Below are 18,166 nucleotides of genomic sequence, written 5' to 3' on the forward strand. Positions count from 1 at the left end.
CCGAGAGTTCGGCGTCTCGTCACGTCACATGCGTGCGCCCCTCGTGTAAAAGGGGGGCGTGTCCCGCCGAGAAGGAGGAGACAAGATGGCGGTGTCCATGGGGCAGGGGTGCCTGAGGTGGCTGCCCGGGGTCGCGTGGCGGAGCAGGTACAACTGTTTGGGGAGCCTCCTCGGGGGAGGGGGGCGGCGCGAGCCAAACCGGGGTCTAGAGAGAGGAGTCGTTTCTCTGTCGCGGGCTCGCCCTGAGGAGTGCTCGAGTGCAGACGGAGCCACTCGCCTTCACCTCGAGCTCGGGCGCAGGTGCGACTGCCTCCGCCTAGGACGGTCCGAGTCTGGCCTAAACCTCTCTTTGTCCTTTCCACTCCACAAGGGACCAAAAACATAAACAAAAAGCACCCCCTAAACCAGGTGAAATGGGCTGCGTGTCCGCCACTAGAGCCGAGGCAGGGCTGGGCGCTTCTTTCTCAAGGAGTCGTGTTGCTGGGAGGGGCGGCGAGATGTGGGAAGAGCACTGGCGTGGGAGTTGGGCGGCTTTCACTTCGGATTCTTGGTCTCTGAAGTGAGAGGGTTGGATTCCGTAATCTCAAAATAGTCCATGATGGAAATAGGGTCTCGGTTTCCCTGGTGACTGTCAACTCTTAGATTGTTAGAGAGGTCATAAATCCAGCCCTTTCTTTTTGGGGAAGTCGAGGCCCTGATAGAGGGAGGGACTTGCTCAGTTCCACCCAGCCAGGTAGCAGCAGAGCTGAGACTCCTTCCCAGGTACCTCTGTGTCTCACGCAGGGACCTTTCCTTCAGGCTGCCCACCGTGAGGACATTCATTATTCGAAATAGCTTATGTAAGAACTAGCATGGGAGCATTTGGACTCTCGGAAAATGGATTAAAATCTTGGTAGCTTAACTCAGAATCTGTCGCTCGATGTCATTTCGAAGAGCTAAGATGTGGGAGACCCACAACTTTTGTGTTTCGGCCTGGCTTCATTTTGTCACTGTGGACCAGAGCTTGCGCTGTAATTTTGGGAAGTAGAGACACTGGTTTCAGGCTGAGAGGGAACAGAAAATGTCATTGCCCTGGCCAGGAAAGCTTCACTCTCCTGTTATTAACTACTCAGAAATGGTGTAACTTTCTCAAGAGAGGGCTCCACAGTGTGGTGGTAGTTGTTAGGATTTGAACAAGAGGGTCTCTGTGGTTTTAATGTTGTTACCAGTTGTGCTGTTTATCAGTCAGTTGTGAAATCATCTAAAATGTGTCAGAAATTGGAAAGACTAAAAAAATAACCGTTTTTTTTTTTTTTTTAACGATGGTGAGGAAGATGACTTCACCCACTATCATTTAAAAAGGGAAAAAAGAAAAACAAAATAAAAAGGGAAAAAAGTCAAAACTTTAATACCAGTGTAGGTAGATACAACTAGATTTAGGTCCACTGGGTAGGAGGGGTGAGGATTTGGGTACAGTAATTCAGTTTTCAAAGCTGTTACATACCCAGATGGAAACTATATTGAGATGCAAAAAACCCCCAAAAGATAACATTTCCATGATTTTTAAGTAAAGCAGTGTCTGTCTGTGAGACATATATTTGAAAGCTTCATACTGCAGAGTTTTCCACTAAGTGATATGTGACAGGTGAGAGAATAGAAAAAGTAATTATAAGTGATAATTTAGGGCCATGTTTCCTAAATTTGATAAAAGAATGGAGTTGGTGTTTATTAGTAAAAGAGATTCCCAGGTATATCCCCACAATGCTGCCAAATTCAGGCTCAGTAGGTGTAGGGTGGGGCCCTGGCAACTGTATTTTTTATGGATGCTCTGGACGATTCTTTGGCTCAGGCACATATGACCACAGTACCTAGAGGGGTGGATGGTTGTGCAGGACTTTCCTTCAGGAGTATTTATGGCATTCCTGCCACTGTCAACTACAGTATCAGGGGTGATGGGGGAAGGCAGGAGAAAAGAGAGGAATTAAAAGATACAGGCCTTGCATTGAAAGAACTTTACAGTTTAGTAGAAGAGAGAGATAACACACTAAATAATATGAGATAGAACATGGAATAAGGCCTTGAGAAACCTGCCAGTTCACTTTCAGGAGAACTTTTCACAACTCTAAAAAGCAGGAGGGACCAAGGGTGATGTTAAAAATATTTTAAAACTGGGCTTTCCTGGTGCCTCAGTGGTAAAGAATCTGCCTGCCAATGCAGGAGACACAGGTTAGATCCCTGTTCTGGGAAGATCCCACATGCCATGGAGCAATTAAGCTCATGTGCCGTAACTGTTGAGCTTGTGCTCTAGAGCCCGGGGAGCCAAAACTCTGCAACAAGAGAAGCCACTGCAATTAGAAGCTCAAGTACCACAACTAGAGAGTAGCTCCCACTCCCCACAGCTTGAGAAAGCTGCTTCTTCTCAGCAAAGACCCAGCACAGTCAAAAATAATAATAAATAAATAAATCATAAAAATATTTAAAAACTATGACAGTGTGGACACAGACCAGTTAGGGTGAACAGTGGTCACAGTTGATGTGGCCATCCTAGTGTGTGCCAGCTGAATATCACTTGCATTACTTTTTATAAGAGTAATATGGAGCTAGGTGCCAGGGCCTGGGACTAAGGTTTTATGTGATTGTCTCATTTATTCCTAATGGGGTAGGTCCAGTTTTTAGAGGTGGAGAAACTGAGGCTTAGAATTAGTTAACAAGTGGAGGGATGAAGATCTGAGCCCCAAAGTCAGACTTGAGTGCTTAATCATGGGCTTTAATTGCCTGCTTACAGGAGGTGCACATGGGTTCACCATACAGAAGGTACATGTGATTGAACGTAGTCGTTCATTTCTTTGAAGCTTAATCTCACTGTTGAGATTGAGGCCCAGGGGGAAGACAGACAAACCCCTGTATTTGTCGACAAGTACAGACAGAAACAAATAAGTGAATATATATAAAATCAGTTCATTTCAGGTATTGAGAAGTTGTTACAAAGAAAAATAAAGGAATTTAATTAAGGAGTTAGCACTCCAGAGAGAGAACTCTTGGGCTTGTGGTCAGGAGGAAGCATTTGAGCAGAGAATTGAGTGAGGAGGGACTAAACCAGATGGAGGGGTGTGCCCAGCGGAGCAGACAGCATATGCAGAGGGGTGGGTGTGCAAGGGGTGGGAGTGGATGCATGAGGAGAGGGGAAGTAGCAGGAGGTCTGAGGTTCAGAGGACCACTTACGTAGGGTCTGTTTTGAAAAGGTCAGTCTGGATGTTCTGTGATACATGGGACATGGAGGCCACACAGGGAGAACGGGCCAGTGCAGCTGTCCAGCAGCAGCTCCAGTGGCTCAGGCCAGGGAAGAGAGGTAGGCAGATAAGGGTGTATTTAAAGTGGGGGCTTCATGCCTTGTCAGTGGATTGAGTGTGGACAGTGAGAAAGAAAGGACCTGCAAAGGAGTCCTAGGGTTTCAACCTGTGCACTGGGGGAATTGTGGTGCCTTTTTTCTGGGATGCTGTATTAATTATAGCAGTGTTGCTACCGGTAACAGGCAAATTCTAGCATTTTGGTGACTTAACACAGTGAAAGTTTTGTCTCTATCATGTAAGTTCAGGTTGCTTCTAATTGGGAGGGCAGCGTGATTTGAGGGCCCGTCTCTCGCCACCTGTAACACATGGCTGCCCAAGATCTGTGTGTTTGTGTCCATGTAACAGGCTGGAAGGGGACCTGGGAAGTCTGAATGGTTCTTACAGTGGTTAGAACTCACTTCTAGGGAATCTGATCTATTGAGTAGAGGAAGTGGATTTAATAACCATCTGACTAGTCTCTGCCACAGATGGACAGCTCTGGGGGATTGGAGCCGTTCAAGGGGAGTGAGGGAGGGTTGGGAATTCTGTTTTGGACAAACTCAGTTTGAGGTGATTCAAAGTGAGGATTTTGGGTAGCCAGGTTGAAATACGGTCTGGAGGTCTCTGTGATAGCAGTGAGGGGAGTCCTCTGCATCTGGCTGTTTAAAACCAGACTGGGTGAACATCTCTAGGGCTACAGCATAGACAAAACAGGTGTCTGAGCCTTGGGCATGGCAGCTGTTTGAAGTTAGGGAGACCGGACAGACAGGAGGAAAATCGGGTTCCAAAGGCTATGTGTGTTTCAAGAAGGGCAAGGAGTGAATGAAGGTGTTGAAAGAGACAAACTCCCAGTTAAAAAACATGAAAGTCCCAGGCATATACTGTACAGTGTGGGGACTATAGTTACTAGTACTGTCTTGTGTATTTGAAAGTTGCTAAGAGAGTATCTCTCATCACAAGAAAAATTTGCAAATATGTATGGTGAGGGATGTTTAACTAGATTTATTGCGGGGATTCTTCCACAATATATACAAATAGGCAATAATATCCTACACCTGAAACTAATATAATGTTATACCTCAATTGGAGGAAAAATGTGACAAATGCTGCTGAGAGGTCAAATAACATGAGGTCCAGGAAATGCGAGTAGGGGTTGGCAGCGTGGAAGAGGTGACCTTGGCAGGAGATGATGTGGTGGGAACAAAAGCCTGGCTGAGTGGAATTAAGAGAGACGGGGAGGCGAGGAAGTGATGGCAGTGAACATTGCTCTTTCTGCACACCCGCAGTGGGGTGGGCAGTGTTCCTATAAGATCAGGGAAAGTGTGGCATTGATATGAGAATAAGAATGATCCAGAAATGAAAGACAAGCTGATGCAATGAGCTATTTGCCAGGTACTTGTTTCAGGAGCTAGGGCTGCAGCAGTGGATGGCAAGACCTTGACTTTGTTCTTGGGAAGAGCTGAATGCAAACCAGCTACCTGGGTGCTGTGCATTGGGTTACAGTGGATAAACCATGATCTCCCACTTCTACCTCCCCTAACCACGCCCCACCCCGGGCGGGGGAAAGCCTTATTCAAGTCTGCAAGCATTCTTTCAGTTAGGGGGCTCAGCAGCAGTTCTGGAATGCACAATGCAGCAGTGTGCACCACACGACAATGCAGCCTTCAGTCAGAATGTACACTTCTTGTTCTAATTCCACTTGGAAAGCAGAGTTTTAGACGCTTGCTTTTGCAGTGGGAGTGTCCAGTTAAGAGATGAGCATTGTTCACTCTGAAAGAACATTCACCTACTGCAACATACCCTCCTTTGTGTTAGTAGCTGTCCGTCCATCTGGCCTCTGAGGGGGTGGTGATGGTCAAGGTCCCAGATTTGTTCTGCATACAGATCTTGCTTGCCTGTAGGAGAATCAGATTCACCCTGTTAGCCCCATGCTGTGAGAGTGTTATTAAGTCAAGGAATTTTCACAGGAGTAAATGAAGGTGTTTAAATCTGATCATGTTTGGTGCTGCTGCTGCTGCTAAGTCACTTCAGTCACGCCCGACTCTGTGTGATCCCATAGACGGTAGCCCACCAGGCTCCCCTGTCCCTGGGTTCTCCAGGCAAAAACACTGGAGTGGGTTGCCATTTCCTTCTCCAATGTGTGAAAGTGAAAAGTGAAAGTGAAGTCGCTCAGTCGTGTCCGACTCTTAGCGACCCCATGGACGGCAGCCTACCAGGCTCCTCCATCCATGGGATTTTCCAGGCAAGAGTACTGGAGTGGGGTGCCATTGCCTTCTCCACTGATAATATTTATAGGATATTTATGTAAGACATAACTACTAAGAATCCATGAATGGAAATATTACTGTATGAAAGTCATAAATGCCGTTCTATTTTCCACAAAAATAGCAGTTTAGACATTTATAATAGAGTAAATTTCTACTTTTATGAAAGACTCCGAAGGGAAAAAAGAAACCCTTACTAACAAGACATAGTTTCTTTACTTTAGATTTCAGGTCAATATTTGGGGGAACTGAAGTGCTATCTGAATTGAAGTTGGGGTGTTTGCTGATTAAGGAAAGAGCCAATTGTTTACTAAAAATTCATCAATGCTTTCCTTGCTCGCACAGTCACTTACTGCACTGGAGATGTGTCCTATTTCCCTGGGTAAAGAGGAAATGAAGAGAGACAAATAATAAAATACTATTTCCTTACAGCTTGAAGCCATGAAAATGGTCATTTTTTTTTTCTCAGAATGCTTGAAAACCCTTTTACCCTGTGAAAGTAGCTTTTGTGGCAAAGTAACCACAGATAATAATTTTAAAATTCCAAACAAGTTGAGCCTTCCAGACTCAAAGTAGATTAGAGTAGCTCAGCCTGATTTGTTTGCGTCATTCTTTCCCCAGGGTAAACATTTAAAGTTTGAAAATTCAGAGTGTTCTCTGGTGGTCCCGTGGTTAGAACTCTGTGCTTCCACTGCTGGGGGCACAAGTTCAATCCTGCAGGTTTTGTGGCACAGCCCAAAAAGAAAAAAAATTTAAATTTCAGCCACTTTATTAGGCTCTTTAATTAATAGGAGTTAGAGGCCACAAGGCTGTGTAGAGCTGTTCTTTTGTGGTGAAGAAACATGCTTTTTGTGTAAGTACAGCTTTACTGCTTATTATGGTCTTTAGAAAAGAGTAATTCTTTTGTGAAAAAGTTTTAGATTTCAGAAAAGTTATGAAAATAGTACAGAGAATTTCCAAATGCCCGGTACTCTGATTCCCCATATGTCAGCTATATCTGCTTTATCATTTTCCCTTCTCTTCCTTTTTTTCTTTTTGTGAGTGTGTATATGTATATATTTTCTTCTGAAACACTTGGTGCCCCTTTACCTTTAAATATTTGAGCCCTTTTCCTATAAGGACATTTTCTTACAAAAGGACAGTACTGTTCAGTGGTCAAAATTGGGAGATTAAATGAATGCAATAGTATTATTGACTCTATAGATTTTTTTTTTTTTGACTCTATAGATTGTATTCAAATTTTCGCAGTTGATCCTCTAATTTTTTTTAATTAAAAAAATGCTTAACGGTTCCTTTTTGCTTGATTATAGGCGTCCTCACTGTGAAGATGTTGCCTTGAGCCACTTCCTTCAGTCCTTGAGGAAGCCGCCTCTCAGAAGCTTTTCCACAAGTAAGTAGCAATTTTCTACTTACAAAAGATTGGACTTCCCAGGTGACACAGTGGTAAAGAATCTGCGTACCAATGCAGGAGGCTCAAGAGATGTGAGTTAGATCCCTGGGTGGGGAAAATCCTCTGGAGAAGGAAATGGCAACGCACTCCAGTATTCTTGCCTGAAAAATTCCATGGACAGAGGCGCCTGGCAGGCTACAGTCTGTGGGGTTGCCAAGAGTCGGACTCGACTGAGCGACTAAGCACAAGCAGCGATTAGAGACAGTGCTGGCCTCTCTGCTTCAGTTTGCTCATCGGTAAATCCACACAAACGCAGCACCTATTTGATAGGGCTGTCGTTAGAATCAGATGGAATTGTGCCCATGAAGTGCTTAGAGTACCTGGCACATAGGTACCACTGAAGCTTTAGCTGCTGTTATCCGATTATTTTTACTGGGTGCATATGTGGTGTTCCGTCACTTGACTGTACCATTTGGTATTGGACATTTAAGCTGCTCCTAGTCTTTTGAACTGTGGTGCTGGAGAAGACTCTTGAGAGTCCCTTGGACTGCAAGGAGATCCAACCAGTCCATCCTAAAGGAGATCAGACCTCAATATTCACTGGAAGGACTGATGCTGAAGCTGAAACTCCAATACTTTGGAAACCTGATGCAAAGAACTGCGAAGAACTCATTTGAAAAGACCCTGATGCTGGGAAACATTGAAGGGAGGAGGAGAAGGGGATGACAGAGGATGAGACGGTTGGATGGCATCACCGACTTGATGGACATGAGTTTGAGCAAAGCTCCTTGAGTTGGTGATGGACAGGGAAGCCTGGTGTGCTGTAGTCATGGGGTCGCAAAGAGTCGGACACGACTGAGCAACTGAACTGAACTCTTCTTCTATTACAGACAGTTCTGTAATAACATATTTTTATGCATCCTCAGGATAAATTTGGTGACTTAGAATTGCTGACTTAAAAGGTTTGTGTATTTTATAACTTGGTATTTAGACCAAATTGCTCTTCAGAGAGGGTTGTCCTGAGCAGAAAAGGCTCATGAGTACATCAGTTCCCCACACCCACATCAGCACTAGGTTATGAACTTTTTGGATCTTTTAAGCAGCTGTTTGAATCTGTACAAAAATGTGTGTTGTTTTTATTATCTAGATAGCCTTTTTATTCTGTTGTACCAAAAGCTGTTTTTGACTGCCCAGTAATCATACCTTGGGAATAAAATGAGATGGTTAGTGAGAATAAAAACAAAAGGCTTATTAAGGTAGTTAAATAGGGGCATATCTGAGTGTTACTTAATTAGGACTTGCGTGTGGGAACATGTAAGACTCACTTTGAAGGATGGAGGGGACCCTCAGAAATGAAGTCAGGATGTCACAGATCTGCAGAAAAACTGTGCTTTTATAAAGTGACAAACACAGCGGGGAGGCAGTCAGGAGTGGAGGGCACCCTCTGCTTGCGGCTTCCTGTTAGAGGAGGAAAGAAAGCCTTTGGAGGGCAAGAGAAAGAGACCTGTAATTAAAGCAAGGACCGGTGTAGTCAAAGCACTGAGGAGGGTGTGACCCGTCAGCCTGGGATGCTGGCTTAGTGCCGTGAGATTGTGTACAGCAGGTCTGTCCTCACCAGATAATCCAGAAGAAAAAAAATGTTTCTTGCTTTCTGACAGGTTTTTCTGGTCAGAGGTAGACTGTTTAGCTGTTAAGTAATAAGGGTTCTTTAGGAATAATCCGAAGATGGAAGAGATTAATGACATCCATACTTGCTCATTAAAAAAAGAAGCAGCAGGGAATTCCCTGGTGGTCCAGTGGTTAGGACTTGAAGCTCTCACTGCTAAGGGCCCAGGTTCAGTCCCTTGTCTAGGAACTAAAATCCCACGAACCTCTCGGCATGGCCAGAGAAAAAGAAAAACAAAAACTCCAAAGCCCTCTTCTCACTGTGCCACAGTCTTCTTCACTTGCTGCCTTCACCTCGCTGCCCTTGTCTTCAGATGGCCTTCTCCCCATATGCATATCTGTCTCCAGATTTTCTCTTCTTATGGACGAGTCATATTATTAGGTCCCCACTGTGGGGACCTTATTTTAACTTGATTCCCTCTGTAGAGACCTTCTATCCAAGAAAGGTGACAGTCCGAGGTGCTGGGATCAGGACCTCAGCATGTGAATTCTGTATGTGTGTGCGAGCTCAGTCACCGAGTTGTGTTTGATTCTTCAAGGCCCCATGGACTATAGCCCACAGGCTCCTCTGTCCGTGGGATTTCCCAGGCAAGAAGACTGGAGTGGGTTGCCACTTCCTTCTTCAGGGGATCTTCCCCAGCCAGGGATTGAACTCAAGTCTCTTGTGGCTCCTACATTGGCAGGTGGATTCTTTACCATGGAGCCACCTGGTTTGGGGGGACATAATTCAACCCATAATGGATGTTGAGCATCTTTGCATGTACTGACTGGCCATTCCTCTATCTTCTTTGGAGAAACGTCTGTTCACATCCTTAGTATGTTTGTATTTATGTATTTATTGTTTTACTTACCTTTGGCGGTGCCGGGTCTCTGTTGCGCACGGGCTGCTCACTGCGGTCGTGTCTCCTGTTGTGGAGCATGGGCTCTCGGCTGGCAGGTAGTTTGGCTTCCCAGGCGCTAGAGCACAGGCTCGACAGTTGTGACGGACGTGCTTAGTTGCTCCCTGGCATGTGGGGTCTTCCCAGAGCAGGGATAGAACCTGTGTCTCCTGCATTGGCAAGCAGATTCTTCACCACTGAGCCACAAAGGAAGCCCTTGGTGTGTTTTTTAATTGGACTATTTGTCTTTTACTGTTGAATTGTAAGAGCTTATGCAATTTTGCCTTTGAAAGAATACTACTGTCCGGTCAGAAAAGTGAGATCAGAGAGCCTGTCCCTGTCTGGCCCTGTGGGTAGCCAGCAGGGCACCCTGGGATATTTTCTTGACCTCTTTGCATTTGATGTTTTCATCTTAAGCCCTGTAGCTATGGCGGCAGTCGAGGTACATTGTTGTTTCATGGGGAAGATGTGTGAGTAGGTAGCCTCTGGAGGCAGCAGCGTCTGCAGTGACTCAGGGCTGCTCCTGCTTGTCAGATCTCTGGGGTCTGGTCAGCTTTGCTGAGGGCTGGTCCCAGCCTTCCTGTTGGTGCCGTGTTTGCATGACTCAACCCTGCCCCTTCTCCTGGCTCAACATTCTCCTGTTTTTTGTTGCAGATGCCAGGAAAGTCCACACTGCCCCTGCCCGCACCTTGTCCCTGCTGCGCCCCCTGCCCATCCTGGTCGCCACAGGTGGCGGGTATGCCGGCTACCGGCAGTACGAGAAGTACCGGCAGCGAGAGCTGGAGAAGCTGGGCTTGGACGTCCCACCCAAGCTTGCTGGCCACTGGGAGGTAGGAACCGGGGGAGCCTGTTTGCATTCTCCTGGAGCATAGTTCCTGTCCCTGTGTAAGTTGCCCCGGAGTTAAGCCGTCTGAGGAAGTGGAATGTGCTTTCCTGGAGCTCACGTCTCCAGTGGGTTTGGGGTGATGCAGAAGTCAAACGCTGGGCGTCGTGTCAGGCTTCTGTCTGCAGACTCACCCCTGGTCTCCCCAAAGCCTCTGAAATCTTGGGAGCTCATGCCTTCCCCTGGCGCTGGCATCCTGGCTGGTCATGCTTCCTCAGTCTGAGGGTGAGCGGAAGGGTTGGACTTGGGTGATGTGGATATGTTCTCACCAGAACCAGACTGAAACCGTCCGTTTCTTTATCATTACCGCTCAAAGTGTTCTTGCCCCGGGAAGTGGGGGTGCTGTTGGGTGTCACATGGTGACAGCTACGGCTCAAGTGACGGCTAGTGACCTTAACTCACCTGGGCTTCCCGCAGCACTGGGTCATTCCTGACTCCTAGCGGACTGTCAGTGCTGAAATTGAGTATAAAGGTGTGAGTTTAAAAATTGCTTTCTTTTCACCCTTAATTTAACAAATGAAATACCTGCACTGTCAATAGACCCTGATAACCTGTGAAAGCAGAGACTTGATGGTATTTGGGGTGATGTGTGTGGGTTTCCCTGTGAGCCTCCCCGTATCATTAATCCAGCTTGGCTGCCCCCCGGCAGCCAGGGTCCCGGTCCTGAAGGCTGGTTCTGTCTGTGCTCCTTAGTAGCTGTGTGGATTCAGACAGATCACTTTCCAGGTTTTCTGTTTTAGGGTCACATACTCCAGACTCCTTTTGGTGAGGGGTCATTGTATAGTTTGTTAGTCACACTTTGTAAGTATGCCGAACGCTGTGTATTTCCTTTGTCGTTGGTGGTTTCCTGTGTAAACATATCCTTCCAACTAGTAAAGTACTTGTGAGACTGTGACCCATGACCCCACTGGAGTGTTAGACCCACGCTTACTTCCCTCTGACCCTGAGCATCTGTCAGGCTGACCCACTCTGTGACCTGCTCACCTGCTTTCAGGAAATCCCCACTCATTTCCAAGGAATTCCAAGAGAATTTGCGTGTGGAAGAAATCTGCTGCTTCCTCATTCACAAAAGACCAACGTCAGTAGTTTTTTTTAGCATCCATTGTTTGTATAACTGGAATTACTGCCATATGTGCGTCAGTACCTGAAAGATGATTGTTTGTAGAGAGGACAGGGTTGAATTAGCTCATAAGTTCCAGGCTGTGGACAGTGACAGGACATGGGAGCAGAGTGGCACAGTGCAGCGAGAGGTCTGGGAGAGCTGAGCTTATTGCTGAAAGAGCCGGGCTGAAGTTAGTCCTGCTCTGTCTTCCTCTTTAAATGTGTTTATTGGCTGTGCCGGCTGTCTGTTGTGGTGAGTGGGGGCGGTGCCGGGCTGCTCGTCCCGGGGTCTCTCTCGTGGAGGAGCACTGGCTCAAGGTGTGCACGGACTTCGTTGCCCCATCGTGTGTCATCAAACCCCAGCCCCCTGCTTGGGAGCTCCGTGGAGGCTTAACCATTGGACCACAGGGGAAGTCTCTCCTCTAAGAATTTTATGGTTTTAGGTCTGATGTTTAGGTCTCTGACCCATTTGGAGTTGTTTTTTATGTCGTGTAAGGGAAGTGTCTGACTTTATTCACGGGGATGTCCGGTGTGCCCAGCACTGTTGGTTGAAAAAGGCTGTCCTTTTCCCGGTGAGTGGTGTCGGCCCCCTTCTGTCTCATTCTCTCTTAAATGACAGAGGTGATGTTAATGCTCCGACAGAATGTTGGAAAGCAGGGAGGACAGTCATGATCCCCCTCCTTCTCACCAGATGATTTGTTGCATAATTGTGGGCTTTATTTTTCATATATTCACTTCCGGTCTGTCTCTGTTTTTAAATGGATATACAGTTGACCCTTGAACAATGTAGAGATTAGAGGCACCAGCCTCCGTCCGTGCAGCAGTCAGAAATGTGCGTGTAACTTTACAGGCCACCCTTGGGGTGCGCGGCTCCGTCTCCTCACTTGCATGGCTCTGTAGTGCATGTTTATTGAGAACGCTGCTTATAAGGGGACCCGTGCAGCTCGTCCTGTGCCGTCCAGGGGCGGCTGCTCCTGTTTTGTATCTTTAGGTTGGTGCAAAAGTAATTGCGGTCTCAGATCATGAATTTTAAATCCTCATAATTAGATTCAAACACATCTTTATTAATCAAAATAGGAACCGTTACAATCAACACAATTTTGCCAATGAGAAATAAGTTGATTTATTCCTGTGGTGTAAAAATCTGTGCTTCAGGATTCGATAAATTCTTCGAAAGCATTCTCTGCCTCCTGCTGGTCTTGGAGGCGTTTTCCTTGCAAAAAGTTGTTGAGATGATCAAAGAAGTGGTAGTTGGTGAGAGGTCAGTAAATGTTCAAGAGGTCACTGAATATTGCAGATGAGGCAAAACTTTAGCCAAATTCATTCAACTTTTGAAATGCTGGTTGTGCGATGTGTGGTTGGGCGTTGTCATGGAGAAGAATTGGGCCCTTTCTGTTGACCAGTGCCAGCTGCAGGTGTTGCAGTTTTTGGTGCATCTCATCGATTTGCTGGGCATATTTCTCAGATGTAATGGTTCACTGAGATTCAGAAAGCTGTAGTCGACCAGATGGGCAGTAGACCACCAAATAGTGACCATGACTCTTTTTGGTGCAAGGTTGGCTTTGGAAGGTGCTCTGGAGCTTCCTGGTCCAACCACTGAGCTGGTTATCACCCGTTGTTGTATAAAATCCACTTTTCATTGCATGTCACAATCCTATTGAGAAATGGTTTGCTGTTGTTGTTTAGAATAAGAGAAGATGACACTTCAAAATGCTTTTTTAAATTTTCAGTCAGCTCACGAGGCACCTACTTATCCAGCTTTTTCACCTTTCTGGTTTGCTTCAAATGCTGAACAACTGTAGAATGGTCAACATTGAGTTCTTCAGCAACTTCTTGTGTAGTTATGAGGGGATCAGCTTCGATGATCCTCTCCTTTGGTCACTGTCAACTTCCCGTGTCTGGCCATTACAGTCCTAATCTTCAAGGCTGTCGTCTCCTTTGCAAAACTTTGAATTACCACTGCACTGTATGTTTGTTAGCAGTTTCTGGGCCAAATGCGTTCTTTTGTTGCGGGCGTTCTCCACCACTTTAAGACCCATTTGAACTCAAATAAGAAAATCGCTCGAATTTGCGGTTTGTCTAACATCATTTCCATAGTCCAAAATAAATATAAATTAAATGGCAAGTAATAAGTTATTAGCATAAAAAACATAAAGTGAGAAATGCACATTAAGATGTTGTATAACACACGTCATTTAAGAATGTATTCCAGTATCAAACAGCAAATTTCTACAGTGCAAAAACTGAAATTACATTTTCACCGACCTAATATGATGATTTTGCAGACTCCATGTAAGTACGAACTTTAAGTGACTCTGCTTCTGTGATGGATTCTGGTGCACTGGTGGTTTTTACCGGTGATTAATGTTGTTGAGCAAGTCTTTGCACACAGGCCTTTCCTCAGGCTGAATGCTGGGTGTAGAGTTGCTGTCTGAAAGGGTCTGGGCACCTGCGCAGTTTGTGCTGTGTGTTTGGCATCTAAACCTATTGTAGCCGTCTGTAGTAGGCATTGTTCATTAGGCATAGGAGCATTGTACATGAACCACAATGGGTGTTAGTGAAACCGTTGTCACAGACAAACATTATTCCTCTCGTATTTACTCCATACAACAAATCTTTGAGCTCCTTTATGTGCCGGGCCTTGTTGAGCTGCAGGGGATTCACTAGTGAACAGAACCGGAGTTCCCATCCTCAGAGAGCTGCCCTTATTAGGGGCTCAGACAGACGAGAAACAGGGACACGTGGGCATGTCGAGGGGTTGAAATGCCGCGGAGGAAGCACAGACAGGTACAGGGCCCAGTGTCTCTGACTGGGCAGGACCAGGGAAGGAAGGAAGGCGGCCGGCTCAGTGCCGTGTGGGCTCCCGGGGCATCCGAGGGGCGGGGAGAGCCGTCCGGGCAGATTGGACAGAGAGCGCTTGTCGCTGCTGATGGAGAACAAAGGGCCCCTGTGGCTGGAGGCCCGAGGGCAGAGAGGTGGGAGGGCGGGAGGCCCCGCGGCGCCAGCTCTGCCTGCCTTTGGAGTGCACACTGAGTGATGTGGCTTCTGATCCGATCGTCCTGGCTGCCGTGGCGACAGGCTGGGGGACCTGTTGGGACGCCCTGACAGGATCCCAGCAGGAGCGGCGGGGCCGGGGCCAGAGCAGGAGCCGTGGGGGAGAGGACGGGCGCTTGGTGCTGTTTCCTTTATTGGAGTGTGATTAATGTAGAATGTATGTTACAGGCGTACAGTCCAGTGATTCACGAGTTTTAAAGGTCATGCTCCATTTACAGTTATTATAAACTGCTGACTGTATTTCCATGTCATACAATATATCCTTGTAGCTTATTTTGTACATAATAGTTTGTACCTGCGACCCCCATCCCAGTGTCCCTCCCTTCACCACTGGTGACCGCTCATGCTTGGTATGTGTCTGCTGTGTTTCTGTTCCATGCACTAGTTCACGGTATTTTGTGGCTTGCACATTGGATTCTGGTTATGTTTTGAGGGGAGAGTGCACAGGATGCACTGATAGATTGGAAGTGGGAGTGGGAAAGGAAAACGCCTCATGAGTTCTGACTTGAGCAGGTGGAGGGGTGGAGGAAATAAAGAGCCTCCAGACTCACGCAGTATTACAGCCTGCAGTCATCTGTGCTCTGAATGTGAGTCCCCATCAACATTTTTCATGTGTTTATTCTCTGCCTGTATTGGCTCAGTGTACTTGGCAGTTTAACATTTAAGTCTGATTGGCACGGACTAAGGAGCCCACCCTCCTGCAGCCCCAGTCAGATCAGGACACCTGCCCTCAGAGCCAGAGCTGGGTGAGACGAGGACTCTTCCCCAAGTGTCTTTTCAGGAACTCATGATGTCCTTCCTGGGAAAGCTTTGGGTTCAGGGTCAAAGAGCCTGATCATTTTGGGCTGCTCGGGCCTGGTGTTTGGCCTCCGGGGGGAAGGCAGTCGCCCCTGGGCCTCTGTGGAGAGGTGGCTTTGAGGGGACAGCTCTGCCTGGGGCTGGAAGGCCCCCCCCCACCGTGCCCAGAGTGTCGCACAGTCTGTGTTTGTGTGGCGGCTGTGATTTCAGATATGCCCTGCTTGTGTCTCTGTAAGTGCTTCTTACCGAAAGGCTGAAGGTGTGCCAGCAGGTGACATGGGTGGCAGGTGTGTGGTGTGAGCAGGGTGGCATGTGGTGGCAGAACCGCCCCCCCCCCCCCAGGTTCTGGCACTTCTGAGGTGTCCCTTTCTGACCGGGTCTGAGGACAGGTGTGGGCATGTGGGCAGGGTGGAAGGGTGGCCTTTGGGGCAGAAGCTGGCACGTGTCCTCCTCCTGCACCGAGGAGCTGACTCCATGGAGATGGGGCCCGAGGTGCAGGGTGGTGGTTGGAGACTGCCTCTCCCACCAGGCGAGGAGCTGCTGTGTGGACAGAGAGGGGTTCTCAGGAGAGGCACCGTGTGCCAGCCTGGTCTGGGGCTTTTCTCCCCAGTAGTAGAATTTAGAGTTTTTCTGTGGCTTAAACAGAGTCTTCAGTTTTTCTATTGTGAGCATTTGAATAAGGCAGAAAAGCTGAGAGAAGAGTTACCCACACACACCACTGGATTGATGGGTGTTAATGTTCACTGGACCTGCTTCGTCTGCGTGTGTTTGTGGACTCCCCTCAGCCACTGCAAGAACACTGCAGACGCCGTGAGCTGCGTCCCCGACGCCTCAGTCCACATCCGAGCACGGACTGCGGCCTGCTGTCGGCTCAGCCTGGCTGTGCAGCGTTAGGGAGCAGTCCCTGTGTTAACGCCGCTTCCTTGTTTCCGGCTCCGATTAGTATTTTTAAAAGGAAGGTGCGGCATTCCAGCTGTGAAAAGAAAGAAAGCCAGATCAGCCTGTCGGATCAGCCTGTCGGGTCTCCCACGTGGCCTGCCCCCACCCACCCGCCTGCACTTGGCATCCCTTCCCTCCATGACCCTGGACAGTGCGGAGCACGTTTTACATGTTTGTTAACTTCGGGTAATTGTTACAGCTTTATTGTTCCTCTCTGTGAACAGGCTGCTTTTAGATGACAATGACACAGGTATAAATACCTGGTCCCCTGCTGGCTGGGGGTGGGTATTCAGTAAGTGCTATTCTGATTCTTACCTCATAGGTGTTGAGAAGACAATTCTGGATGTTAAGATGGGCAGACAGTAAGGTTGCTGGGAAGCAGACCCTTGGCCTGCCCAGCTCTGTCCTCAGAGTCTGGACCTGCCAGAGCTGTGGCAGCGCCTCCAGCCTTTCCTCTCCCCTGGCCTGGGGGGCACCTGTGCCTGGAGCCCTGAGGGGGCAGGGGATGGATGAGGCTGGGCTCCGGGTCGGAGGGAGCTTTCTGCTGGGCGTCCGTATCCTCTGCGCCCTGTTTGCTCTCTGGGCAGCAGAGGTCATCGGGCTGGTGGGACTGCTAGGGAACACTGGAGAAGCCCACGGGAGAATCTGGCAGAGCTGTGAGCAGCCTTTGGATCAAGAAACCACCTGCGGGCCCTCCGTGCTTGTCCCGGCTTCGCCCAGGCTCCTGCCAGGCTGATGGCCTGCCTCTGGCTCCTTGTGCCAGCCTCGGGACGCCGGCCCTCACTGTTCTTTCTCAGGGGCCTCCACTAGCCCCGGGCAGTGAGAATTAACAGAGGACACCCGCCGCTCCCTGGCCCCGCAGGGCATGGCGTTCACGGTGTGGGGAGGGGCTGGGGGGCTGGCCTTGGTGCGCAGGCCGAGTCGCCGGGGGCCTGCAGAACCGTGCGGTGGCGCTAGGTGGCACTCCCGCCCAGGGGAGCCCAAGCAAGGTGGAAATAAAGGACCAAGTGTGACTGGCCAGAAGGGACCTCATTTGGGGAAAGTGCACCTGCCAAGGGGTTTTGTTAGTCCCAGAAATCATGTTGAGTTTTGTCTGGAATATGGTCTAGAAGGTATTTCCCTCCTGAGGTACAGGTGGTGGAGGGCAGGTTAGAAGGCAGGGAGGGCCGGTCTCAGGGCAGACCTGTGGGCTGGTTTATGAGTTTTGTAAGCACCGATCAGCCCGAGAGTCTTGAATGATTACAGACGAGCTCAGGTCCACGTGGAGCAGCCCAGTTGGTCCTTTCACGGTGGAGAGCAACAGTGCTCCAGGGGCCGCTTGGAGGATGAAAAGCTGGGCTCTTGGGCCACATTTGTCACCCACCTCGGGTCTGACTTGGGCTCCGTCTGGTCTGGGTGCACTGCAGGCTTTGGAGAAGCCGGGATGGTCTCCCCAGGTTTCTGGATCCTGTAATTTACTTGTTAGGATTGTGTATCAGCATCTTCTGTGCTTCAACTCCTTTTTATCCCATCGTGACGTGGTGTTTGGTTGGAGCTCTAAGCTCAGAAGGGGTCTGGAGACACACTGAGAATGCTGTAGGCCAGGCTGGGAGACCGAGGTGGGGAGGCATTGGCCGGCCCCATGCACGCCCCGTGCCTCCCAGTTCTTGCTGGCGCCTTGTTGGTGTTGGGTGTCTTGCAGTCCCTGAGGGAGGAGCCTGCCGGCTTCTCCCTCCTCCCCGCTGAGATGCCCCCTGTCTGTGGTTTGGTGTATGCAGATGCAGGCGATGTGTGGGCTGTGCGTACCGCTGCATCTTCTTCCAGGCGGCCTTGGCTCCCCTGCCCATCTCCTTACAAGCTCTAAGGCTTCCTGAAGAGGAAGAGGCTCTTCTAAATGTTGCTCTGGA

General features: G+C 48.5%; 1 protein-coding gene across 2 annotated transcripts in view; it reads left to right on the forward strand.

Moving 5' to 3' along the window:
- The window catches only part of PISD (phosphatidylserine decarboxylase), a 27,796-nt gene continuing 9,630 nt past the window's right edge, over positions 1-18,166 (forward strand). Inside the window, exons 1-3 of one of the 2 annotated variants that reach the window (XM_043901284.1) lie at positions 1-147; positions 6,883-6,962; positions 10,160-10,335. In XM_043901284.1, the coding sequence (XP_043757219.1) occupies positions 86-147; positions 6,883-6,962; positions 10,160-10,335 (318 nt within the window). In that variant the 5' untranslated portion in view covers positions 1-85. The remainder of the gene's footprint in view (positions 148-6,882; positions 6,963-10,159; positions 10,336-18,166) is intronic. The other variant, XM_043901283.1, reaches the window with a different exon arrangement.

This window comes from Cervus elaphus, chromosome 5 (assembly GCF_910594005.1).
Source record: "Cervus elaphus chromosome 5, mCerEla1.1, whole genome shotgun sequence".
In the NCBI taxonomy this organism is placed as follows: Eukaryota; Metazoa; Chordata; class Mammalia; order Artiodactyla; family Cervidae; genus Cervus; species Cervus elaphus.